We start from the raw sequence: 26,847 nt of genomic DNA on the forward strand, positions 1-26,847 counted from the left end.
GAGATCTCAACAGTTTAATAACGACCTCTCAGCCGGATGGTGCAGCTAACACACATCGCCCGGCGGGGCTGGACTGTGCGGGACCAGCACCCTGTCCTGCCCGCTGGCCCGGCCAAGCCAGCACAGGCAACAGCTCTGTCCAGACAAGCACCCAGAGGTCTAACAACGCTCCCTTCCCTCCAGGGGCCAGAGGGCAGAGCCGAGCAGCCTGGCGCTCCTCACTCTGGACAGACTGGGGCAGCCCCACCTCCTAAACACGAGGCGCCTGCCACACTCCCGCTCCGCGTGCCCTGCTCTGGAGCCCTTGCTAGAACTCGCTCCTCTCGGAGCACCCCCCCAGGGCCCCTCCCTCCTGTACAGGACAGACAGCAAGGGCGGTTCTGCCAGGAGCCCTTCAGGATCCTCAGCCCATCCCACCAGGGCCTTGGGCTGCGCCCATCTCCCGGGTCCCTCCACGCAGTCAGAGATCTGAGGACTGGCTAGCGGCACCTTCCTCGTGTGACGCTGACCTGGGCTTCGGGTGACACCCTCCCAAGCGCCCAAGCCTGGCCCCCACCCACCCTTGTGCGGTGAGACCCTGGCCCAGCGTGGCGGCCCCTCACTGAGCCGGCTGTGCCTGGCTGCCCCGGCCTTTGGTGGGTGGTGGCTAGAGCCCCGTCAGGTCCACGATGGCCTTGATGAAGATGGCATCGTCCCGCACGTAGGGGTTCTTGGCCTCCATCTTGGAGATGGGGCAGAAGAGGGGGCAGCCGCTGGCGATGTTCATGTCGTTGACTGGCCTCTGAAAAGAGGACGAGGTTACGTCCGGCCTGAAGGCGTCAATGACGTGCTCCCGGTTGTTCTGGTCCAGCAGCATTAAGGTCACCTGGAGGGACAGTCCCAGGGAGGGACACAGTCCGTGAGCGCCCGAGCCCTGCTCCCAGGGGTCTGGACACACACAGCCACACACGTGCCCACCCCAGGCCCAGAGCAGAGGCCGAGACCGCGAGAGGGAGTGCCCGGCACATCAGCCATGGTGCGCCGAGCGTCTCGCCTGCGGAACCTGCCCGTGCTGGCATTTCCTGTTCACTGACATCTGGACTCTTAGCCGAAGCGTGGCACTTCTGAATTTGTGTTATCTTGCGCTTTTTCATAATAATATTCATCTGATAACCTGACAAAGACATTTTCTTGCCAGAGATCATGAAGCACCCAATGCCTACCCTAGAGGAAAGTCCCTTTTCAGGGAGAACCTGAGACACAGCCCTCTGTCAGGCCTGGGAACCCCGCGCCAGGACAGATGCGGGTCCCACCGCCCATGCCACCCACTCTGCTCTGCCTCCTCCCCTGGCTACAGGGAGGGACCGAGTGGCCGTGGCAGGGCCAAGACCCAGTGTGCGGAAAGGAAGGGACCGAGTTCCAACCTAGTCTCTAGGTCTTCCATTCCTCCACCAAAAATAGATTCTGGTTTTCAAAATACTGAATTATACCTCAGATAAAGAGGGCTCAGGAGTTGACCCCTTTCTTTGAAACATATTCTCCAACACAGTGTTTCTAAACTGCCGGTCCTGGCGGTGGCAGTGCCACAGGACGCGCCTGTTGCAGACACCAGGGTCTAGCAGGCCTGAGCGACCCTGTCCCGGACACCCTGGCCACACAGAAGCTGCATGGCCCCCGGGCCGCCCAGGTGCTGCCCTCAGGGAAGCCCACAGGCCCCTCGCACCTTCTGGTTAAAGGGCCACCGCAGGAGGGCGTCGTTCGGGCCTTTCATCACCACGAAGAAGAGAGAGAGGTGTGTCCCTCGCCCGGTGCCATCTCCATTCAGGTAGATGCGCAGACACATCTTGTAGCCATACCTGCTGGTGTAGAAGGCTGGGAGCAGGAGAGGTGCCAGTGAGCCCCCCCGTCAAAGGCAGGGCAGGGAGTGGCTCTCTCCACCTGGCTGCCCTCCCTGGGGAACAGAGACACACACAGTCGGGTTCTGGAGATACAAAGACAGCATTTTTTTCTCAAACTGTGCATAGCTGCTAATGAAAACAAATTTCTCTCTTAAAAAGCACAGTAATTAGAAATAGCATTTTTAAGAACCCCAAATGAACCCCCAAACTGGCAATGCAAGAAACAACTGTGAGTTTGGGGGAGGTGGCACACAAGGCGAGAACCACCCAACGGTGGCCAGGCAAAGCCGCGGCGGGAGCCCAGGCTGGCCTGGGGCTGTGGGTTGGCGCCACGCCTGCCTTGGAAAAGGCACAAGCTGGGGTGAAACCCAGAACAGCAGAGTCAACGGACGCCCCTCATCCCCAGTGAGAAGGACAGAAAATGAGCAATAGCCGTAACGTGGTTGAGACTGTGTTTTAAGGCACTTGATATAATATGTGCAAAGAAAATCTGCAGACGGTGATCCTGATAGCTCCGTCCTGCCTGGTGCCCCCAGCAGGGGAGCCTCCCGGCCACTGTTCTCATCAAACGTGCAAGCCAGCGTCACCTAAAGCAGACACTGAACACAAACAGGCCTCTCCTCCAAGCACGGCTCCTGCGAAGAATGTCGCCGTGGCCGGGCCTCTGGCCACTGACCCTTAACTTCGCTCTCTCCCAGAGCTCCCAGGAACCCGAATTACAGCAGGGACAATTCTGCTGGACCAGCCCATCTGCACAGGAGTGACGCCACCAGAAAGAGCGTGCTCTCAAGTTTTCCCTATAGCAAACTTTTGCGTTTTCCATCTCAACTCACAAAAGAAAGAATGTGTAAGAATGTGCGATTTTTGTTCGTATCTGGCCCCTGCTGAAGACAGTCAGGACGTGCCCCACAGAGGAGGATGGAGGCCTCTGCACAGGAGGTGCCCTCTCCAGATGCCGCCTGGGTCTCCCTCGCCTGGAACGGCGCAGCACAGCAAGGCAGTCCCTGGCGCTCAGGGACTTACCTGGCAGAGCCAGGTTAAATTCACACAGCAGAGGAGCCCACACCTCAGCAGCAGGTAAACAGAAGCAGAAGGAAAACAGTGTACACACGAGGCACGTTCCGACCCCCGTGGCGCAAGTCTATGAAGCACCTGAGCAGGGACACAGTGGCTCGGCCATCAGGAGGTCCCCGAGGACCTCGAGGGAAGGCCTCTGCCATGGCTGAGAGGTCCTGGCAGAAGCCTGCAGCTCAGCAGCCCTGCCCTGCCCCCTCCAGCACTGCCTTCCAGAGGAGACCCCACAATTGGGAGTGAAGAAAGGGGAGTATGAAAGACACGCTCACAGGGCTGCCTGCAGCAAAAGCTGGAAGCTGAACTGGTGGGGGAAGCAGAGGAGAGTCGGACTAGCTCAGCCCTGACACCCGAGCGCGCCATCCTCTGCCTCCTGCCGCACCTCCCCAACCCCACAGCCACCCCCATAGCTGAGGCTCCGTGTGCCCAAGGACAAGAATGTGTGTAGTGACACGGAGCAAACAAGAGGGCAGGTATGTGGGGAGGGCAGCCAGCCTGACACCCCCAGCTCCTGACCAAGGGGACACACCGCCTGACCCACATCGCAGCTGCCTGACTCGCCCCTCAGGGAGGTGCAGATGCTCCTGGGTCAGCTGAGGACGTCCCAGCCCTGCCCTTGGGAGCCATTCCACGTGGCTGCTGAGGTGAGGGGACCCGGGGTACCCAGGAAAGTAGCAGTGGTCAGGGGCAGGAGTTCCAAAACCACACCTGGGGAGAATATGGCTGGTGTGCGCCCAGCCACAGCTTCTTGGCGCTTCCTGGCGAAGTCTGGGATCTTCCAGATGAAGACCCCGTCATAGGTGGACGCCTCCATCTCCAGGACCTTCTGCTCCAGGTCAGCCATCGCCAAGTCCTTGAGGCCGATGCTCCTCTCCAGCTGCTGCACCTGCCGGGCAGCAAGACCACCTTCCCATCACAGGAAGGGAGTGGGCACTGTGCCCTGCCTCCCACAGCCCCCGGTCTCCAGCTGGACGGCCTCCCCAGCGCTCCTGGGGTACCGGAGCACCAGGGTGAGGCTCCTGTCAAGTCTGTCCCTCCCCAAGGGACCCCACCCCTGCCTGACGTGAGGTGGGAGCTCCAAGTCCTCACAGAAGGCTCCTGGCCAGAAACACGCTCAGGAGCCAAACCACGCCAGGCACATGCCATCGTTAACCCTGCTGGAGAGAAGAGGCTCCAGGCTGTGGCCTTCATGACCCTGCAGTTGGGTCCCTCAGAGAATGGGGCTCAGAAACCAAGGAGGCCAAAGCCTCTGGGAGAACCATCCTGGACAGGGGTTTGCAAACGGAGTCCAGGCCCTGGAGCTCCTGACCTGCTAGAACCTGCCGGAGCACAGACAACGCTGCCCTCCCCCCATGTGCAGACCTTATTACTCAGGGCTTCGATCTTGTCTTGGTCCAGCCGGTGCTGCCTGCTGCAGGCCTCGGCCGTCATGGCCACCCTCTCCACCTCCCGGTTCAGGACACAGACGATGTTCTCAAAGGTGGCCGTCTTCCTCTCCAGCATCTCACACCTCTGCAGGAGCTCCAACCCCACCTGGCTCTGGTCTCCCGAGAGGGGCTTTGCCTCCAGGACAGAGCTCAGCAGCATGGCCAGGTGCCCCTGCAGCCACTGTGCCTCGTGCTCCTGCTGCTTTTCTCTCTCTACCTGCGGACACAGGGCAGGGAGGCTGCTGGCACCAGTCAGCTCCGACCTGAGACAGAGGTCAGAGCACAGGAATGCCCAGGACCTGGCCATGGCTTGGCCTTAGGGACTTTTCCCTTCTTGTTTACATGACAGCATTTGTCGCTGTCTGAAAGTCTAGTATGTTTAAAAAATATTAACCTTCATGTATAACTTACTTGCTTTTATTTAAAACAAAAAGGAAAAAACACCATTTTTCATAAGTTGCTCACAGGGGTAAGGTGAAAATCAGGCACGAGGTAGGAGCCAGTAGCTTCCTTAGATATACCATACTCTAGAGAGCTCAATTTGCTATTAAATAATTTTCAAACTTCTGTAACAAAATTTAAAAATGTTAAAGACACTAGAAAAATTAAAAGTTACAAGAAACAGATCTATTAACAAATGTGTACCCAGTTAGAGAGCAGAGGGCAAGCAAAGACAAGAGCTGGACAGGAGAACACTGACGTCCTCGCCAAGCAGTGACGCTGCTGGGACTGTGACGTGTGACGTGGAACAAACTGCGGCTGAGCCTGGGACCGGGTCTGCCCAGCCGAGGGAGAACGGCAAGGTCAACGCAAACGTCCTCAGCTTGAACGGGAAGTATCACCACAGACTCCTGGCGCACTTTATCTTCTTTCTGACCACTAGGAAGGCCCAGACACAAGGACCAGGGCGGCAGCAGTGAGCACCACTGGCCCGGGCAGTGGTCTCTGAAACTTCGTCCTGCTCAGGGGACCTAGGCTGCCTGCAGGTGGCAGAGGCCAGGTCTAAGCAGGAAACAGACAAGACGCACACCACACAGAAAGCAGGAGACCACCCAACACAGACGAGGGAAATGGAGACAGGTACGGTCCTCTTTACCATTATTAGAAAAAAAACAAAAATAAAATAGCTAAAGTTATATATAATCAAGTCACCAAATAAGACCACCACCTGAGCCTCCTCACTACGGACGCTGTGAAGGGTCCCTGTCTTCACACCAGGGGAGGTGCCTGCCTGGCGGGCTGGCCAGGGAAGGGTCCACCACTTCGGCTGGGGGCTGCCTCCAGGCCCAGTGACCCTCAAGGGGACACAACAGAGTCCTGACCTCAAGGGGCACTGGCTGCAGGGGACAAGACGGACAAGGAACAAGGACACCGAGTGCTGACCCGGGGCGGGCGGTCTGCATGGGTGGGACGGGGTCCGCGCGGACAGAGGCCTGGACACCTACTGCTGTGCGCCGTGCCTGGGCCGGAGCAGCCGGGGGCTGGAAGCGGCCAGGCCAACCGCCGGCCGGGCAGAGAGGAGGCGGCAGAGGTGAGGTCAGAGGCTGCAGGGGGAGGGGGCGGGGGACATGATTCTTAAATCACTGGTGAGGTGTGAAGCCAGAAGCCACAAAAAGGTTCTCCTGCAGGAAGTGCTGTGGTCTGATCTCCGCGTGTAAACAAAACAGAGCAAGCAGGAGTGGACGGGGAGGCAGGTGAGCCCTGGAGTCCTGTGTCCAGGGTAGGGCAGTGATGCGGGGGCGGGTCTAGGCGCCACTTGAAGGCAGTCAAGGCTCCTGGTCAGACTGGACAAGTGTGTAAGACAGGGGGAGGGACCCGGATGACTGCCCAGTGCCAGGGGCTTTGGCTAGAGCCAAGGGTTAGCAGCCCCCGGTTCTACCACCGTCTCCAGTATGTGCAGGGTGGAGGCCCCAGGGCCTTGGTGTCACCTTGCACGAGGAGAGGTTGGCTTCCCCCAGAGTCAAATGCCGACCACTCACTTAGCGTGTGGTGGTGCGGGACACGGACTGCGAATCAGAATCGGACTGCTCTCCTTTTGGGGAGCTGGGAGGACAAGGCGGGGGGCACAGGGACAGCAGCTGTGGAGCAGTCAAGGCTGTGGTAAGTCTGAGATGTCCACCTGACATCTGGGGAGGCTCAAGGCGACAGGGGGATACTCACGTCTGGGCCTTCTCAGGGACGGTGCTGGTCAAAGCCAGGGGCACTATGAAACCACCGAAAGGATGGGAGTGGGTGGTGGCCTGGGACTGTGCCCAGGACATTAGGACACCCGGGGCAGGCGGAGGGGCTGCCAGCGATGTTGGGAGGAAACCTCGAGGAGCTGGGCTGGAGGCTGAGTGAAGACCGTGTTTGGGATGGGGGTGGCCTGCCAGCTCCAAGACCTCACTGCCGGCCCTCAACTCACCGTCTCTAGGCAGCCAACGGTGTGGAACCTGCAGGGGACTCGACACTTGCCACAGGTCTTGACGTGGTCCTGGAACTGCAAGGGGACAATGTCACAAGTCACATTTGTTCTGGCACACTCACCACCTCTGCACTGACCAAGCTAGACTTTACACAGAGGACTGTTAGACCCACGCTGTCGGCCTCATCCTCAGGCTGAATAAACCTGAGAGCCCGTTTCCAAAGCTGCGCACTCACATGCACACACACGCGCACACAGACACACACGCGCACACACGCACACAAATACACGAGTGCACACGTGTGTGCACACATGCCCGCGCGTGCGTGCGCACACACACACACACAAGTGCACACGCGCTTGCCTGCAACCAGGGTGGGCGAGTGTCTCGGGTGCCTGCAGTGTCCCAGAAAGCAGCCCCCGTCTCTACCACTGTCTCTAGGATGTGCAGGGTGGAGGCCTCAGGGCCTTGGTGTCACCTCACGTGAGGAGAGGCTGGCCTCCCCCAGAGTCAAACGCCCACCACTTGCTTGGCGTGTGGTGGTGCGGGACACGGACTGCGAATCAGAACACAACATCCAGAAAGGGGCCGGCTGCACACAGGTATTGGTACATGATGGAGGCAGCAACGCAGATCAGTGAAGGGAAAAAAGACATTTTAATAGCCCGTGTAAGGACGAGGGAACAGCCAGAGGGAAAGAACTAAACGCAAGTCTCTCCTCCCTCTCCCAGGCGGCGTGGTGAGTCTATGGGAGCTTTAAATGTGAGACACTCAAACCTACAAATACCAGAAGGAAGCCCAGGATTTCCTCTACACCTGGGAACGGGGACAGGGGCTTAACTACCAATCTGTTTCCAGAAACGATGACAGAAAGACCTCGCACAGTGCCCCTCCAGACCACCAAAAGCCCAAAACCACCACCTGGGCGGGTCATGGCCTGAGGCTTCCCTGCAAGAGGAATGCAGGTGAACCTCAAGCAAAGGTGTTCGATCAAGCCCACAGTCTGAGACACAAATCACAACTGCCCTCAGCATCGCTGGGGATTGGGTCCAGGACCTCCTGCGGATACCAAAATCATCCCGGAAGGGACGCTGGCCCCCATGAAATGGCACGGTGTCTGCACGTAACCCTAGCGGCATACCCCCTCGCAAGCTGGGCCACGTTGCCAGGTTGCTTGTATTGTGACGCCTAATACGACGTAATGCTATGTAAACAGCTGTTGTGCTGTATTGTTTAGGGACTACCGACAACAAAAAAGAATCTGTACACGTTCAGTGCAGATGCAATTTTTCTTTCCGAATATTTCTGACCTGCAGTCGGTTGAATCCCCGGTTGTGGAACCCACAGACTCAGAGGGCCGACTGTATTTCTCTCCCAGCACACAGGCGAAAACCCCAGTTCCACAGCACACGCTGTCGGCCAGTCTGCGGAGACGGCTCTCCCACGCTGCGGACAGGGACGCAGGTTTCTGCCCTGCCAGACGAGAGCTGAGAGCCGGAAGGGGAACCTGACACACACTCCCCTCTGATATTCTGGAATGCAGCTTTCTTTAGCTTTCACTTTGGTGCCCTGTAACCTCTTTAAAAGACTACGAAACTTTTTTTTTTTTAACGAACAATCTTTAAAACTCAAGAGCAGAATGAAACAAATGCCTCAACAGTATACTGAAACAGCCCGCTCAGAAGGGCTGCTTCAAGGGTCCACAGTGCAGCAATTCGAATGCATAGACTCTAAAAGCAAAGAGCACTACAGAGAAATCTTCATCGTCATGGCAGTAGCTACTGATCACAGTTAGTACTAACATTGGTACTTTGATTATGCCCAGCAGAATAAAACAAACCTATTAATGTCGTCAGAAACTAAGATTTCCTGCAGAAAGAGAGATAGATACATAAGTTAGGTAAGAATCTGAAATGGAAACATCAGTATGAATCCACCATGTATTTCTCACAAAAATAAAGCAAAGATCCTTCACTGTTGCCAAAATACTCTGAGAGGAAACGCTGGGCTGGGTGAAGTGGAGGCAGGAATGAGCTGAACCGGCACCAGGCACCTTCATCTTGAGCCTCAGCAGGGCCCCTGCATTCCCTCCAGCTCTGTGGGGCTTGGACATTTCCATCACAGAAAGCTGAAACCAGAAGTGACAGGAACCTGGACCACCTGTGGCATGCTGGGGGCAGGGTGCTAACGCCTGGGGAGGGCAGGTTTGGGGAGAAGGCACTGCTGGAAATGAGGGAGACCAGAGTCCCAACACCCTGCCCACAGCAAGGCCCGTGGAGATGGAAGGCAGGTAACTATCTGGCCTCCATGAGCCTAAGTTTCCTCCCTGATAAGTGACACCCCCTGTGGTTCCTGTGAGGGCGAGAGGAGACCCCCCCAGAGCCCCTAACGAATGCACATCACCCCTCAACCCCTGCCTGCAGCGAATGTCAGTGACATCACAAACACATCGTGAACAGCAGATGCCCCATCCGACACAGGACATGGCGGCTGCCCACTGAGCCTCTCAAAGGCCCCTCCTCCTGTCCAGCAAGCCCCACAGACCAGCGTCCAGAGAGCCGGCTCCCCACACGCCACCTCCCCTGCTCGGCTCAGTCCTGCACGTGTCCCAGGGAACAGGGTGAGGAGCCCAACCCAAGCCCCCCAGGAGCCCCACTCTAGGAAGTGGGGCGGGGGAGGGGATGGGACCAGGAGGGAGCTGCTCCTAGTCACAACATTCACTGTCCAATTATGTACATGTTTTACATAATCAACACTCAAAAGTAAAATTTTTAAAAATCCCTAAACTTTAAAAAGAAACTGAAGCAAATCAACTAACTATATACCAAGCATGACATAAATGCAAAGAAAAAATTATTCCAATTGACCTCAGAACAATACAGTATTTGGACCACATATCTCTGTAACACATACTGTCAAGGACAAAAAGAACTTCAAAGAAATAATAAACTTAATTCAGTGGTATTATCAGGGTAATATGGCTATTTTTATTTTAAACCTACTATATGTAAAGGATAAAGCAAGTAAGTTAATATGCTCCTGCTAGGAACCAACATTTTCAGCATAAAAGAAATACAAATATAAAATCTAAAAAGATACAAAACCCCCCATGATATCACACAGAAATCGCAAACGTCAGTGTGAAAGCCTGCTCTGGCCCTTCCCCGGGAAAGGCCTAGGGCCACAAACCCCTGCAGGGACATGGAGACCACAGTCTCCAGAGGCTACGCGGCACTGAGGGGCCAGAGCTGGGGCATCAGAGAGGCCAGGCAGCCGCCCTGGCAGCACCAGTTGGAAGGGACCGGAGAGACACACCAGGCGGCCCAGGCTGGAGAAGAGGGGACAGCCGTGTTCGCCACAAGACAGGGAGGAGGAAGGGGAGGGAGGGAGATGGAAAGAGGGAGAGAGCAAGGGACACAGGGACACGGTTCTCCGGGAGGAACAAAGCCACTGACAACAATGGGTTGACTGGGCATCTGTCTTTCACTCTGAAAAAAGAAAATCACAAGTAAAGAATAAACTCCTCACTGCTCAGTACAAACCAGCCCAGGGCAACCAAAGAGCTGATGGAGATGAGGGCACAGGCAGGGAATCTCCAGGCCACACCCAGCAGGGACAGCACCTGTCACCGAGATCCAGCTTGCCCTCAAAGACACAGGGCGCCAGGCAGACATGCTGGCCTCCAAAGCTGGCGTCCCACCAGCCACGGCCCTCTACAATGTTCCCAGCAAGCAACAGCCTGAACCTCACATCAAGCTTCTAGAGTGAGCGCCAGCACCCAGGTGAAGTCACATGGCACTTGGCCAAACCCACAGAGCAGGACACTCAATATGACAACTGGAATTAGGAGAGAAGAGAGAGGCTCCCCTGACCCCCCAGGCCCACCCATTTCAGAACTTGGGCTGTGACCTGCATTTAAACGAGAGCAAACCAGACAGGCAGACGAAGGGGCACATACCTGAAGGGCTGGACGGGCAGAGGGCTCTGCCAGACTGAGGCCCGCGTGCTGCCCCCCCAAAGGCCGCTGCCCGAGACCTCCCTGCCTGGCCTCCGCCGCCCGCGCAGGCGCTGCACCCCTGCCATGGCTTCAGCCTCCCTGGGCAAGCTGCCCTCCCCTCCCCGGCCCTGGGAAAATACCTGTCCATGCAGATTTCCCAAAGTACTTTTTTTCCCCTAGGACAGGGTCTCTCTCTGTTGCCCCCACTAGAGTGCAGTGATGTCATCACAGCTCACAGCAACCTCAAACTCCTGGGCTCAGGTGATCCTCCTGCCTCAGCCTCCTGAGTAGCTGCGACTACAGGCATGCGCCACCATGCTTGGCTAGTTTATCTATTTTTAATAGACACAGCATCTCGCTCTTGCTCAGGCTGGTCTCGAACCCCTGAGCTCAAGCTCCCACCACAGCCTCCCGGAGTGCAGGGATTACAGGCATGAGCCACCGCACCCGGCCCCAACTTCCTTTCTTAAAGGCAGCATCAGAGCAGCGAACTCACTCTTGTGCAAGAAGCCGTTTTCTTTACAGGACTAAGGATGTGACAAAGTGAAATTCCGCCAGTGCCGAGGCACCGGTGTTTTGTTGCTGTCACAGACTATGCCTGAGGTCCCCATCTCCACACTCAAAGCACCTGCTGCAAATACCAAGCTTCAAGGTCAATACCAACATTTCTCATAAACAGCACATGCAGGGTGATGAAACTTTAATGCTTAATTTGCGGAATAATTAAGAAGTGGCTCTCCCAAAAGTAAGTAACAACATATATTGGAGGACAAAGAAAGGGCTCTAGACTCAGCACTGGCACACTCAGGAGAGTGGCCGTCACATGGAGCGCGTTAGCACCTGACACTTCACAGCACCCTGAGCCTTTGCACACAAGGTCCTAATCCGCCCCCACACCATGCAGTGAGGGACCCTCACTGCCAACACTTGGGCCCTGACCTTGTAGCCCTCGAAGGCATGAGGAACAACTTACCTTCTCCCGGGAGATCTTCTTCTTGCCGCAGCCATCACAAGTCAGGGGGAACTTGGGGCAGACTTCCTGGTGAGCCTTAGAGAGAAGCGGTCAGGAGCGTCAGTATGGGCGACAGCCAGGGTGGTGAGTGGGGCAGAGGGCGGACGTGCACAACGCTCAGGCTGTGGCCAGCGCCCCAGTGGCCACGGGAATGCTGGGGTCACCCTCCACCCTGTGCGGGATCCTGCAGGCACCAGGAGCGTCAGAGATTTTAAAACTCTCTTCTGTGTCCTGCTGGCCTCCAGGGCAACACGAGGAAGACAAAAGTCACTAGAGATGGTCTGAAAGGAGAGCATCAGCATTTGCAACCCTAACTGAAATGACGGGCCTGCATGAGGATGGAGAACGGCTGCTCCGGCCAGAGGTGCGAAGCTGGTGGCGCTTTCTGACAGATGCACTGGGCTGGCCGAGCACAGGACACCTCCCAGAGGGGCCTGACACGCTGCTGTGGGCCACCCGCCCGCCCCACCCAACGCTGGCCAGGCCCATCCAGCTGACAGCCCACGGGAAGCAGGGGCAGAGGGCCTTCCTGACGCCTGGGACACGGTCAGCAGAACACAGCGGCGGGAATCCTGCGGGATGAGCGTCCCAGGAAGAGACGCCCACGGAGAACTAGTAAAGACTAAGAGACCCCACAGACATTTCGATGAAATGCAGAGAGGGACCTTGTCTGTATCGTGACTCGAATAAATCAACAGGAAAGACAGAGACACGGGACCGTGGACACAGCAAGCGAGCGGCAGGGAGCAATTACAGCAGGAACAGTGCAGCGTGGCTCTGTGCGCTGTAGAGACGAGTTCTGAGCAATCTGGGGGGAAACGCCACAAGGGCGGGCTTGTCGAGTGGCGGTCGGGGGTGCGGTGCCCAGGCCTCTCCCGCTGTGAGGCCCACACGGAGCGAGGTGAGGCAGTGCCTGCTGCCACTCTCTACCTGGGTGTGTTCCAGGTAGAGAACAAACACACTTGGTAAAGTACTTGGTGTTGACTTCACACCCACGCCTAGTTCCTCTCTCGGCTTCGGGGCCCGCAGAGACAATCACGAAGAAGCCAAGCCAGCCCGTCCCGGTGCAGCCACAGCCGCACGGGCCGTTCCTCGCCCCACACACCTTCGCGTCTGCCCCAAGGCAGGGTGCGCGGCAGTGCCGGCAGCTCAGGCTCCTCTCCGGACACTCGTGCTCTGAGTGGCGCTCCTTGTCACCAAGGCGGACCAGGCCTTTGCACGCGGGGCACTCGGTCAGCATGAGCGGGCAGCGGCCTTCGTGGCAGCTCTGGCAACAAGAGGGTAAGGGATCAACAGAGCTTGCGGAACCGTACGGGTGCCACGTGTGTCCAGGTGGCTCAGGGTCCGCCTGCCGGTGCCTGTGGGTAGCAACCCAGCCCCCGGAGGCTGCCCTGTGCAGACAGCTGCCAGGGCTCCCCCAGGCCAGGCGGCAGGAGAGGAAGGTGGCGTGTTCTCTCCCCCTCCGTGCTCCAGACTGAGCCGAGGAGACGATCAGTGACGACTGCTCTCTCAGTGGGTGCCTCACCACCCCCAGGGCCGCCCAGCTCCCACCACCCCTGAAAGAGCCAAGTACATGACCCCTGCCCGGTGCTGGCATGTCCCCACCACTCCCACCGGCTCCTCACTGAGAAGGCACCTCTTTAGACCAAAAGCAAAACGTGGTCTGTGCTAGGGCATGATCTTGCCAGCCCCGGGCCTGCTGTCATTACGGGGGCGGGTGTGAAGGGGCAGAGGTGCAGATGGGAGACAAGGAGACGCGAGGGAGGCCTGTGGGCCTGGCCACCCACTGAGGCCTGAGCACAGGCCGTACGGCGGAAAGGCCCTATGTCATGAAGGAGGTGGCTGCAGGGCCAGGCCCCTTCGCAGCCCACTCGTCCCAGTGCTGACAGCCACTGCCCTCCTGAACTGAATACCTGGTGGCCACTGACAGGAACACCTCAGCCAGTGAGACGAGAGACGGCGGGGGAGGCAGGGCCAGGGGAGGCGCCACAGGCATGGTCTAGGGAGGGCAGGAACCTGGCGCTGCAAGGAGGGGCCTGTGGAGCACCCCAGGGAGAGCAAGGGCGGCACGCGGAAACGTGGCGGGAAACGCACGGTGTTGCCTCCTCACCACGCTGGGTCAGGAACCCAGGACCCAGCAGCCGGAAGCCAGCCACCTCCCAGGCCTGCTGCCGCCCTGGGCATGGCCTCGTAGACCATCTCGAAGACAATGCCCAACGGCGCAGGGTCTGGACAGCAAGGTGACAAGGCCTGACTGAACCCTTCAAGGACCTCGAGGGAAGGTTGTTAAGCCGCTGCAGTAACAGCAGGAAGAACGAGGGGGCAGGCCCAGGGCAGGGGGAGAGAGGGCTGGATCCCGGATGTGTTCGGGGAGCCAGGTGGGTCTGCTGACGGAGCATGCTGCTGACAAGAGCAGAGAGAAGTCGAGGATGACCCCCAGGCCTCTGGCCCAGGCCACAGGAGGGATGAGGTCAGCCCAGGAGGCCAATGAGGCAGAGACTGAACCGCAACAAGTCTTTCAGAGAAGCGAGCTGTGACGGGGACAGAGAAAGGCACTGAACAAGATTTGTTGGCCGAGTTTCTTTTGTGATAAAATACACATAAAATTTACCATCTTCACCACTTCGAAGTGCACAGCTCAAGAAGCACTGAGCACATTCCCACTGCTGTGCAGCCATCACCACCCTCCACCCACAGAACTTGCCAACTTCCCAACCGACGCTCTGTCCCCAGGAAACACCTGGCGCTGTCCATCCCTCTCGCTGTCTCCATGGGTCTGAGGACTCTGGGGCCCTCCTGTAAGTGGAATCCCATTAGCCTGGCTTATCTCGCTGAGCACAGCGTTAAGTTTGAGACAGGAGACACTAGTGCGTGTTTTCTGTGCCGATGGGCACAACCCGGCGACAGGAGAGGATGACAAGGAAGGAGGAAGACACGCTGAGAGGAAGGGTCCTGGGAGATGCGAGGGCACCCAAGCAGGAGAGGACCCGCCTGCAGGGCCCTTCCCACAGGCCTGCAGCTCAGGGTCTCCCAGACGACTCAGGAAAAGTTGCTATGGGGGGTGAGGAACCCCCTTTCAGGATCTGGGAAGCGGGTGGGTTTCTAGATAAGAGAAGGCCCCTGTCTGCGGGGCAGCAGCTGTGGGGCTCCCAGGAGAGGCCACTTTCCCAGGACAGTGCCCTGCAGGCAGGTCCAGGCCCAGCCCTCTCTCCTCTCCCCTGGGCCTGCCCCTCCTCTTCCTGCTGTTACCGCAGAGGCTTCCCTGGCTTTCTGACCTTCCCTCCAAGGCCTTGAAGGGCTCGGTCAGGCCTTGTCACCTTGCTGTGGCCTGAGCATTGAGGGCCCCAAGCTGAGACAGCATGGGGTCCATGACAGACGCGCCAAAGCCGCCTCAGGTCAAAGGGGCTGGGCCTTCAGGGCGTCTCAAGCCCCGGCCAGCACAAGGCGCTGTGTCTCTGTGTGCCCTATCGGCTCTGCAGATGCACATCCACACTCCCAGGGCCTGTCCGTTCTGGGAACAAGCAGGAAGCGACAGGTGAACTCCAGAGAGCACCTGCATGGAGAGGTGGTGTCCAGGTAGTGTCCACACCACCTCAGAGTACCCTACTGCCTCCCAAAGCAGGCCCAGCCTGTCACCTGACCTCATGCCTGAGCCCAAAGAGAACCCTGCTTAGTGGCTGAATTGGTAGTGCCTATCAGGTGCAATGCTGGGGCTCCCAACAGGTAGGACCCCACAGGAGTGTCCCACATGTTCCTGGCCCCAGAGGGCAGCATCCCAGACCAGCCCCAGGGGCAGGACCAGGACACGCAGGAGCTGCATGAAGCCCCTTGACACTGTGTGTGACAGCAGGGACACCTGGGCCAGCTTCGGTGCAACCTCCCTGGGGACATTCCCTCTGAACCTTCACACAGGCACGGCAGCTACGTGGCAGACAATCCTCAAAGGCACCCCAGCAGGGCACATGGGCCCAGCCCCCAAGACCTCCAGCAGCACAGGCCCGACCATCACCTGCTGAAGGAACCAACTCCCCGAACCCGACGACAATGGGGACCCCCTGCCACCCTCAGCCACCTGAGCAGGTAACAGCAATTATCAAACTGAACCAAACAGGAGCCTTGAGCACTACTATGGTCTATCAAACATGAGCTAAAGCACAAATAGCTAAGGTACTCAGACTGAATTAAAAGACTGTTCTGTGTAATCCTAGCACTCTGGGAGGCTGAGGCGGGCGGATTGTTTGAGCTCAGAAGTTCGAGACCAGCCTGAGCAAGAGCGAGACCCCATCTCTACTAAAAAATAGAAAAAAATTATATTGACAGCTAAAAAAAATATATATGGAAAAAAAATTAGCCGGGCATGGTGGCGCATGCCTGTAGCCCCAGCTACTCGGGAGGCTGAGGTAGGAGGATCGCTTAAGCCCAGGAGTTTGAGGTTGCTGTGAGCTAGGCTGACGCCACAGCACTCACTCTAGCCCGGGCAACAGAGTGAGACTCTTGTCTCAAAAAAAAAAAAAAAAGACAGTTCTGTAATGCACAATGAAATGCTCACAAATGAAATGACATGACATTTGCCATCTGCTTTAAACTCATCTAGAAAAGGAAAAACACAGGGGTGTGGCTGAAAGCCTGGGGAGGCCGGTGGGTCTGTGCTGTGGGGCAGTATGCGAGGGCCCCCAGGGCGGCGGTCGGCCTCTGCTCTGAAACGTGCTGTGTGTTTGAAATTTCAGGAATACACTCTCTCCTGGCACTCTGCTTGAAATCCCCGGTTGAATCCAGGCCGCCCAGCAGATGCCTCTGTACCAGCACCTTCCTCACGTGACCAGAACAAAGCTGTCTTCTCCTCTCCCGGTGGGCACTTTCAAAGACATCAGTATTTGTTCAACCAGAATTCAAACCAAATGTTTCAAGCAAATACAGTCAACTGTACCTTGAATTTCACCAGAACACGCAATGAGGACGAGCATACGTGACCTGGCCGTTACCTGCTCACGTGGGCTGAACTTTACCCTCTCCAGAAAGTCCGAATCCCGCCCCCCACCCAGGGCCCCTCCTCTAAGGACCACCAGCTCCAGGGCTGGCTGTGAAATTCAGTTTTACTATTAGCATTTAACAGGCACACCATAAACATTTTTTAGTTTTAAAATCATTCAGTTCTTAGAAAGGCATCATTGCAAAGGAAAAAGGTAAAAAAGCTTAACAGGATTTTCCCCCCTTTTTCCAACAATTCAGACTATCAAGGAAAAAAACGCTTTAGTGTTGGTACCAGTTTTCACAGGAAACCCCGAGCACATGCTTGCCTGGCAGATGAGAGGCAGGGCCGCTCTGCAGAGGGGGGACCCCAGTCACACACAGGGGACTAGATCTCGGGCCCTGCTTGTGACATTTACAACCAGTGAGAGGTTTTATCAATAAAATCAAAGGCAACCGCAGAGCTATCCCAGAGCAGGGCCCGCCCCCAACATGACCAAACCCGACTCCTCTCAGGGACTTTCCAGAGCTCTCAAAGGGCGCAGCCGGGACTTTCCACCCTGAATGTCTGTAGGGCCGCACGGTGCCCAAGCCACAGGCTGGCTGCAGTCCCTGGCCCCCAGCCAGAGGCCCACACAGCCGCCAACCTTGTATATTATGGGCCTAGAGGCAGCTGAGACCCCAGAGACTGGAAGCCCAGCCCAGAGCTGGGGACTGTTATTTCACTGGTCCCCTCAAAAGGCAGCGCAGCATACATCATACCCGCTCCCGGCACCCTCCCAGGAGAGACCCTGACCCCAGTGACCTCCCCAGAGGGCCATGTCCCTTTCACACAGCACCAAGCAACAACCAAGTTGCAGGCCTCTTTGGCTAAGCAGGGCATGGGGGGTACAACGTTACCCACCACAGCTGCCTGTGCCCCACGGCGTCTCAGGAGCCTAGAATGTTTGGGCCATTTGGCACCTCTGCCCAAGGAGGCAGAAGCCTTTCACTTGGGGAAGTGCCCAGAGCTGTGGCTCCATGTCTAGCCCCGGGCCACCATGCTAGGAAGGAGAGCGGTCTCCTTGCTCACCCCAGATGTGACCAAAGCAGCTCTTCTGGCAAAACAAAACTTAGGGCCCAAAGACCACAAAGGAGAGTTGGTCACAAAAACGAGGGAGGCATGGTCAGGCACACAGGCAGGGAGGAGGAAAGGAGAAACCCACCAGTAACTCAGGATCCCAATTCCAAACCTGACAGGCAGAGCCCAGGGTCCAGTTCAGCAGGAGAACCTCAACCCACTGCCCGGGCACAAGGCTTCTCTGTGGGCTCCGGGCCCCAGCAGCCCTGGGCTCGGAGCTCCCCTAAGCACAAGAAAGCTGGGGTTCCCAGCAAACAGCCTTTACAGCCTCACTGGCCTCATGCCGGACTGGATGGCACCGAGGCACCTCCCCACTTCGAGACTCCAGCCTATTACTCTGTACCGCTGAACAACTGCTCCCCCAGCCCCTGGCACCCACCATTCTCCTTCCTGTTGCTATGGATCTGACGACTCTAGGGACCTCACACCAGTGGAACCCTGAAGGGTTTGCCCTTTTGTGACTGGCTTATTTCACTGAGCATGGTGCCCTCAAGGTTCATCTCTGCTGTAGCATGTGTCACAACGTCCTTCCTTTTTAGGGCAGAAAAAGACTCCACTGTGTGGACAGACCACATTTGATTCACCCACTCATCCGTCAGTGGACACGCGGGCTGTTTCCACCTCCTGGCTACTGTGAATAACGCTGCCACGAACATTCCTGGACAAAGGGCACGTGTGAGGACGAGAAAGACTGCAGGACCTGGACAGCTGTGGCCGCCTCTACACTGCAGGTTTAGTTGCCAAATGCCTAACAAGTGACATGAGGATCACAATGAAATCCCCAATATGCGGACGCAGGCATGCCAGCCCACCCTGTCTGGCACACCGAGTGAAACCACAGCAATGTCATGCAAAGGCCACTACCTTTGTCACTAACCAGAAGCCTTTCTGTGACCACAGAACAAATGTGCCCACTATTTGTGCAATTCTAATGTGAACACAATTTAAAGAAAGAATGCCTTAAGGGACACAAGAGACACAACAAAAAATCCCACCATGCTTGAAAGCTGCAGTCTCCAGTGCAGGGCTCGTCGTTCCTCCGTTTCAGAGAAATGCTGCCGCTTAGATAGCTACGGCGCTCTCAGCGCCAGCACGGACACCTGCAACCCTCACCTCCACCCCAAGCGACAGAGGACTGCACCCCACTGACAGACCAGGAAACTGCGGCACACAGTGTGGGGCTGTGCTCTGCACAACTTGAGTTTCTAGATGGACAGACTCTCAGGGGCGGCTGCATCTCTGCCTCCAGACAGGCTGTCTCAGGAAAGCAGGGCGCAGGCCACGGTCAGACCCACTGTGGGAGAACGATCCTGACTGCCGGGCTTCAGCCGCCATGCCACACTCAGGCCCCAAGCAGCCACTGTGCCAGCGCAAGGACACCGTCTTTACCTCATATTCTTTCAGGGTCCCCTTCCAGGTGCACCCATCGCTGGGACAGACGGCCGGCAGGCTCTCCACCTCCCTGCGGGCAGCATTGTCTGGGAACGCCTGTGGAGAGGAGCAGCCCTCAGGTTAAGCCTCCTCCCAGCCACCTGCTTACCCAGCAGATGGACGGGCGCAGCGCACTCGTCCAAACCAACGTCTGTGCTGCACGCGGAGGTGGCCCCTGAGGACTAACTCACCTCTTGATGCCAACCTTTCCAAACCCTGAACACCATCAAGTTTGCTAAGGAGCAAGCTCTAGCTTCTAAAGTTTCATTCTGCCACCAGTGTTGTTAAAGGAAATTACAAAACATCTTCTGTTCATTTCAACATTTTCAGCTTCAAGACATTTTACTTACCGAACTGCTCTCTAAAATAGAAATGCCTTCTTCATAGATGCCCTCATGAACACAGGCAGCACAATTCTGAGGCCCAGAGCTAGTGGGGAAAAAGGAAGAAATCTCACTGTGAAACCTACTACAGAGAGTAAATGAACACCATCTGCCTCAGTCCAAAAACACAGCTCCACACCACCATGTCTGTAAGCTTTCTCATCTTTAACGAGAACAGGCATATACTAATTGTACAACTGTTTAAAGATTTATTGATACAGGAAATGAGAAGATCTGGATCCTGCAAGAGGGTATCCAAGGTTTGAATCTCTGAAGCTCAGTCGTCCCTTCCACCTGTGAACAAGGCACTCTGAAGAGTTCACCGCCCAGAGACAAATGCTGCCGAAACAGTGATGGGGACTGCTCGCTCTCCCTATGGGACCAGCCCGCTGCTGATGGGCACAGAGCCTCTCGCCTCACAGACCACACTTACCGGCCAGTCACCTCACAGGGCAGGCTCCTCTTTATCTACAGGAGCCAGAAAGCAAGCAATAGACTAACTTTAAACTTTCTAGTACCCAAAAAACCAGGTGAAATTAACTTTAACGATATATTGTATTTAAAACACCATATATCCAAAATAGTATTTCAAATTAGTATTTTTACTTCATTAACTTCATGTTCCTTGCGCTAAGCCTCTGAAACCCAGGGAGTTATCTATACCTCGAGCACATCTAACCTGGGCCAAGGCTGCTGGGGAACTCCATGCTAGGCAGCCCGGCTCTAAAGCCAGCACCGCCCACCTATCCCCTGGTCCCCTGGGGCCTGCCAGCCACACGCACCTGAGGATGGTGGTCAGGCAGAAGGAGCAGTACCGGTGGCCACACTGGGCCTGGAAGGGCCTCCGCAGGACGTTCCTGCAGGCAGAACACAGGTACTTGGCCTCTAGCTTGGTCCCCAGGAGGCTCTTGGAGAAGCCAGGCTGCAGCAAGTCCAGGGAGCTGGGGGGGCTCACGCTAGCTGCAGCCATGAGAACTGTGACCCCCACGAAATGCTGAGCCCTAAGGAAGAACACAGAGCACATCATGCTTTAATTCCAGAACAATCCTCTCAAGAGAAAACAAAGTCCACGGGGATGTGCAGTGCAGCAGGCAACGGTGAGAGGCCATCAACTGACCTGTGGTCAACCGTCTGGGAAGCAGAACTCTAGGGCTCTGGGGAGCCCTGGAGACAACCTGGTCCAACCTCCTGCTCCTAACACAGAAGCTGGGCTCAGCAGGGTGGTCACACAGGTGGTACCCCCACACACAATCCACCACTCCCAGGAGGCACAGACCCCACGGCTTCCTGCTGCGCACATCCCCCCAGCTCGGGGAACAGGCCACCTTCCCGCTAACACTAAGGGTCGGTGGTCTTCAATCCCCTGTGCCCTTCTCCCCTGAGCTTCCTACAATGAGTATGTTTGAGAATGGTGGATAGCTTCTAAAACCTACCTTAACAAACCCCTGGGCGGCACCCAGGAGACAGCCACACGTCAGAGCAGCCCCTAGACCGGCAGTGTGGCCCACCTGGTGACGGCGATCCCACCCCGTTTGCTATCACATTTCCCACTGCTTCAGACTGAGCACATGGCCCTCAGAGCCCCTCACCATATGCCAGTCCTACCCCGTCCTCTGCTGTCCACAACGGAGACACTTTGATACCCCAAACCCCAAGAGTGGTGTGGGTAAAGCTTGAGTACAAAGCTCTTAAAGCTTCTGGCTGAAGTTAGTCCATGTGTGCTAGCCCCACTCAGGCACGGGGAATGTCCCCTGTCACAGATGTCCATGGAAATAGACATGAACCAGAACACGGCTGGACGGTCACCCACGAAAGAACAAGTGGGGGCAGGGGGGGGTGCCTAGGCTTCCCCAAGGTGCAAGAGAAAGCCTTGAATTAGACAAGCAGACCTGTGCTTCTCAGCAGCCCCATGCCTGGTACCGGGGTGGCCTGCACACCTGGAACACCCAGTGCTTTCTTGCTGTGCCTGCAAGTGGCACTTGTCACCTGATGCTCACCTGTCATACTCCCCCTTCCAAAAGCAGCCTGAAGGCCACAGCTAGCTTGAGGCACACTCCGTCCCCAGTCAGGGGTCCTGCCTGCAAAGAGGTAGGAATTGGAGCCATCTAGCAGGAACGCAGGTTTGTCCCGGAGAGGAGGGACTCCCCGTGCTGCCCACCCCCGAGGGGGGCTTGCTCCTGCCAGGTGGGCTCCAGGCAGTAGGGTGGAGCATGCTCTGAGAACACAGAGCAGGAAGCAGAGGGGCCTGGCGTCTGGTGACATTCCCTGGAGGGAGTCCAGGGAGATGGGGACTGGCAGGCACGAGGCAGAGATTGGTCTCGCAGGGAACGCACGGCCGCTGACTGCTCTATGCCTGGGCAACAGCCCCAAAACAGGGGCCTTGCTGTCCCCTTCAAGCAAAACTGTGAGGACCAGGCGACCCATGCCACTGTCACGGCCACACAGCGGCACTCTGTTTTCCTCAATGCCTAACCCATGTTGTTCATCTTATGTGGTGATTTGCTACATACACGTACATAAAAGGTTCACAAAACTGTATTTATTCTTCATAAGAGGCATTCTGAGATTTCTATTTTATTTCTTTTGTCTGGTCAGAAGCTACTAAATTGATTTCATGAACCATTAGTGGTTTAAAAGTACTGCTCTAAGCCACTTTGGACAGAGGAATTTTCTACTTTTAAGTATCACTAGTAAAAAAAAAGCCACATCTTTTAGGTCTGAACCCTATTTTATATGCAGTATAAGATGTTAGATAAAAAAGAATATAGGACATACAGACCTCTGTGACTGGTCATGTCTGTACACAGATGGGGCAAGAAGGTAAAATAAGAAATGAAGATCCCTGTGAGGTGGGGGCTTTAGGGTGATCGTTCTCTTTGTTCAAAATGCCGCTGAGGAGCGTCCTGTGAAATCTCAGATGAGGCTTTATTCCCTTCACGTCGACATTCCTCCTAAACACCGCAGGGGACTGCTGGAGAAACACTTTTTGGCCCGAATGGCTACAGCTTCTGTGGTAGAATAAGTCCATTTTATTAATCCATCAATTTCTCACTCCTGTCAGACATAAAAGAACTGCAAAAATGGTCTTTTTTTCCTCCAGTGATAAAAGAGGGAAGAGGCCACAACTCAGCAGGGCCTCAACCTCTGCCACTCCTTGGAGGCGTGGCCTCACTTGGCCACCACACTGTCCTGACACAGCTGGGACGACAGGGATCGTTACTCCTGTTCTAAACATGAAGGAACAACCCCGTGTCTGAGAAGTTTACCAGGCATCACGGCCCCAGCCCCACAGCAGGCAGCGGTCACAGGCCTCCAGGTCCCATCCATGCCCATGCTGCACACTGGAGTTCTTGGCACTTAAGGGATTCCTTAAACGTTTGATTTGAATCTCATCCAAAAATATATTTTAAGAACTGTAATGAAAACCATCATGAAGATGCAAAAGTGCTATGCCAAAACTTTTAGCACACTGAAACCTACCAACTCATTAAACCCTCTGACACAGTACCCCAATTTGCTCAGACTTGGGGAAAAAACCTCTGCGGTGTCTGGCATCTATCCCAACCTCCTCTGGCTTAGGCTTGGGAGCCCTCGGTGGGCTACTCATCTAATTACCCACGGCACAGCGGGGCAGGGGGACTCCCTCGGCTACCCACTGTGGCTGCCTGCGCCAAACACGCACACTGAGACCTGGTGCACGGGCCAGGCGGCTTGGGCTGCTCCTGCCTTTCGTACATACAAGAGGTGTGAGAGGTCAGATTTTACTAGCAATTAAACCTGGAAATAGGATTCACTGCTGGTCCTTTCAGGCTTCCATATCAGTTTTACTCTAAAAATCCTGACTGTATCGGCGTAGGTGGTAAAAAGCAAAAAGAACATCTAGTTGCAGTGACTTATCTGAGTGTGTGAGTAGTTACCCTCATACAGACATAATCCCTGATTTCACACTTAATTCAATCCCAAAAATGTGTTCCAGATGTAAATGCACTAACTTTATACAACAGACCTACATTTTGTTAAAAGAGCAATTGTACCAGATACAAAACAGTATTTAGGAATAAATCCAGTTATACAGAGTTCAAGGACAGGCAAGATGCATCTGTGACAATAGAAGTCAGAATAGCAGTCACCTTTGGGCAAGACCAGTGTTGCCTACAAGGGCACAATGGGGCATTCTGGGGACTAGAAACCATGCACACAGACAAGAATACACCTGGATATACACGAAGCACTTGCACACAAAACAAAAAAATGGAGTTTCTATTCCGAAAGAGCTAAAAAAGACAGTGAAATCCTGATTATGGTGTACCCATGCACATTTCTCAAATATAATCCAGTCTCATAATAACAATGGCAAAGAGCAAACCCAACATGAGGTTTTAATATAAAAGAACCCCAACACCCTCCCACAGGAGAGCGAGAGGCATGCGGCACCCCTTTGCTGCAGATGGACCGGCCTGCATGCCCCCCTCGTGCCCAGCTCCAGCCTGGGTGCCTCCATCCTGGGGAGAGAGCAGGACCGAGGGGAGAAAAGGACGTTCCTGAAAGACATCACGGGGACTCTGACTGAGGTGGAGTCACTTGGCAACTGAGATCCAACGTCCGGACTCTGAAGTGTGAACACAGTTCAGCAGCATCAGTGAGTAACTCTCAAAAGGGCGAGCTGTGACGAAAGTCAAACACTGCCCAAACCATGACACCAAATCGGATATGGGTGTGACCTGGCTGCTGTGGGAGTGGCCTTGTTACCAGCAAATGCTGGGATTCAACCTGTGGTCTCACTTTTCCCACAGGCAGACTCCAGGATGCCCCAAATGCTGGAAATTCAAACTTCTCAAATTCCTGTCTCCAACAACAGCCCACTACTGTTTTACACAAGACTGGGATCCACATAAGAGTTCGCGTGGTTGCACCCAGTTCTTACCCACTTATTTAACAAGCCCACTGAGATAATGTCCGATAGCTTCAATCTGTGCATAGCCATGAGTATGAAAACTCTCCCCCAAGTATGGGAAATCCATTTCAAAATTGTAATTTTATATGGAACCCCATCTTTTCCACACTCATCATAATACCAAATAGAAGCTTGGTAACAACTTGAACTCCTAACAAATGTTTATAAAAAATTATCAAAAGCAAATGTTGCAGGAGAGGCCCTCTCTGATCTTACAAATGTTGGTTGATAATTATTCATACAATCAATACATTTACCTTCTTTTATTAAAAACTAGGGCTACTGAAAAATAATGATGCAGTAATTCTGTCCCTTCAAGATCATGTGGCTACACAGCAGGGTCTGCTCTCAGTCCTTCTCTCCCATGACCCAGATGACCACACCACCAGCCCCGTCTCCACTACTCCAACCATGGGCTCTGTGCTCTTCCCCAACGACCCTCAGCCCCTCAGGACCTCAACGTGGCAACTGCAAATGGACAACGTTAGACCTGACTGTTCCCCTGACCCTAGACTTGCACCTCCAGCTGCCCCTGAGAGCTCCAGAGGAGCCGCGCCTCCCCCATCTCAGCTCACCAAGTGCACCCCCCTTAGTAGCTCAGGCCAGATTCCTGCAGACATTTCGACTCCTCTTCCTCTCACACACCCACCTCCAATGCATTAGGAAATCCCGGTGGCTCTACCTTCTCCAAACATCCAAAATCTGACTACACTGTTGCTGCCAAGCCCAGGCCACCACCCACTGTGGCCCAAGTCACTGCATTGGCCTCCCTGCTGCCACCCTGGCCATCCCCACCCCCCACTCTCCTCCAGCAGCCAGAGGGGCCTTGAACACAGGACTGAGACCGGATCTCTCCTCCCCTCACAGCCCCCAGTGGCCTCCCAGCTTGCCGGTCTCATGGCAGCCGGCACAATCTTCCCCTGCCCTCGGCTGGCGGGGACACTGCTCTCCTCATCAGACCCTTTCCTGAGCCCCTGCCCACACCCGGCACTCCTTGCCACCTAGCATGCTACGTGATCTGCCCCATTACTCTGGACAGCCCACCTGTCCGAGGCTGGGAGACCCAGCCCTGTGCCAGAGTCTAGGCCAGGGCCAGGCACGGCTCCAAGAGAGCCAGGCCCCTGCGCTCCCTCCCGGATGCTACTGCTGAAAGCCACTCAGTCTTTCCACTGCTCAGACAAGGCCTTCAGAAAAGCAACCCTTAGGCTTTTGTTTAAAACTGAACCAAGAGCGAATTTTGTCATATGCAAATTATACTACAATAAAGGTATTCTTAAAGGGCGAAATTCAAACACCAATTTTGGGTTGTTTGGAGCTTCCAGCTAAAAACAGTAACTTTGAGTCACTAAACACCACCTTCCTCGCAGGTGAGACGCAGCCCCTGCTAGAGGTTGACAGGAGCAACGTGGCAGGGCCAGGTGTGGCCTCTGCCGCCCGGCCACACTTCCAGCCGGGGAGCCACGCGGTCCAGCCAACGCCGCCAGCTCTGTGCCCGGCGGCAGCTGCCTCCTCTCCGGGTCCCCAGCTCTGCAGCCCCGGGGGTCGCCGTGGGTTTCGGCCCACTTCCAGTCCTCACCACCTACCTACGGCTGAGAACCGGGCTCAGACACACGCACGCACGGGACGCCCCAGCCCCCCGAGCGGGCTTCCAGGTGCCAAAGGGGTCCTGGAGCCGCGGCCCCTGGGGTCGGCGGCGCCCCCCGACCCTGACCCCTGGACCGGAAGCGCTGCGTGGGGACAGCGATCCCCCGAGAGGCGGAGAGCGATCAGAAAGGCCGCCCGGGCCGAGCGGGTGCTGGGAGCGGGGTCCACGGCGAGACCCCCGGGCGACAGCCCAGGCGCGAGCCGCCCCGTGGAAGGCCGCCCGCGTTCACGAACTTTCCGGCGCCGGCCGCGCTCCGACTTCGTTTCCGGCCAGGCCGCTCCGAGAAATCCCCTCAGGCTGGCCGCGGCCCGGCCCCGCCCCCGGCCAAACCCCTCCCCGGCCCCGGCCCCGACCCCGCCGGAGCCCGGCACCGACGCCGCAATCCGCCCCCAGCCCGGGGCACAGCCCGCGCCTGCCTCACCCAACGGTCGCGCACGCCAGGAACCGAGTGCCCACCCCGCCGCCACAGCCGCAGCCGCCGGCCCGCCGCCAGCCCGCTCCGACCCCGCCTGATAGACGGACACGGGAGCCTACCGGCGAGCCCACAGGGGACCTCA

The 26,847-nt window shown here is 56.2% G+C and overlaps 1 protein-coding gene across 9 annotated transcripts; it reads right to left on the bottom strand.

The window, feature by feature from the left end:
* On the bottom strand, window positions 1-26,784 carry TRAF2 (TNF receptor associated factor 2). 9 transcript variants are annotated; one of them, XM_045562025.1, is made up of 13 exons: window positions 26,712-26,776; window positions 22,471-22,699; window positions 21,689-21,769; window positions 20,474-20,692; window positions 19,659-19,737; window positions 19,267-19,365; window positions 12,895-13,056; window positions 11,751-11,825; window positions 6,780-6,854; window positions 4,311-4,592; window positions 3,657-3,834; window positions 1,703-1,851; window positions 1-865 (listed from the first exon to the last, which is right to left on the bottom strand). In XM_045562025.1, the coding sequence occupies exons 4-13, from the start codon at window positions 20,659-20,661 to the stop codon at window positions 647-649; spliced, it is 1,506 nt and encodes a 501-aa protein (XP_045417981.1). In that variant the 5' UTR covers window positions 20,662-20,692; window positions 21,689-21,769; window positions 22,471-22,699; window positions 26,712-26,776; the 3' UTR covers window positions 1-646. The 9 variants fall into 9 exon arrangements, with proteins under 9 accessions (XP_045417981.1, XP_045417980.1, XP_045417978.1 ...); XM_045562024.1 differs by having other exon boundaries at window positions 22,471-24,300; window positions 26,712-26,763; XM_045562022.1 differs by lacking the exon at window positions 26,712-26,776 and having other exon boundaries at window positions 22,471-26,171.
* Window positions 26,785-26,847: the final 63 nt, after the last annotated feature.

This window comes from Lemur catta, chromosome 10 (assembly GCF_020740605.2).
Source record: "Lemur catta isolate mLemCat1 chromosome 10, mLemCat1.pri, whole genome shotgun sequence".
NCBI classification, from domain to species: domain Eukaryota; kingdom Metazoa; phylum Chordata; class Mammalia; order Primates; family Lemuridae; genus Lemur; species Lemur catta.

Coding starts and splice junctions, on each gene's coding strand:
- TRAF2 (XM_045562020.1), bottom strand. CDS start 20,718: ATGATGTGCTCTGTGTTCTTCCTTAGGGCTCAGCATTTCGTGGGGGTC. Junction 19,366..19,658: donor CTATTTTAGAGAGCAGTTCG/GTAAGTAAAATG, acceptor TCCTCTCCACAG/GCGTTCCCAGACAATGCTGC. Junction 4,593..6,779: donor CCGTTGGCTGCCTAGAGACG/GTGAGTTGAGGG, acceptor CTGTGTCCGCAG/GTAGAGAGAGAAAAGCAGCA.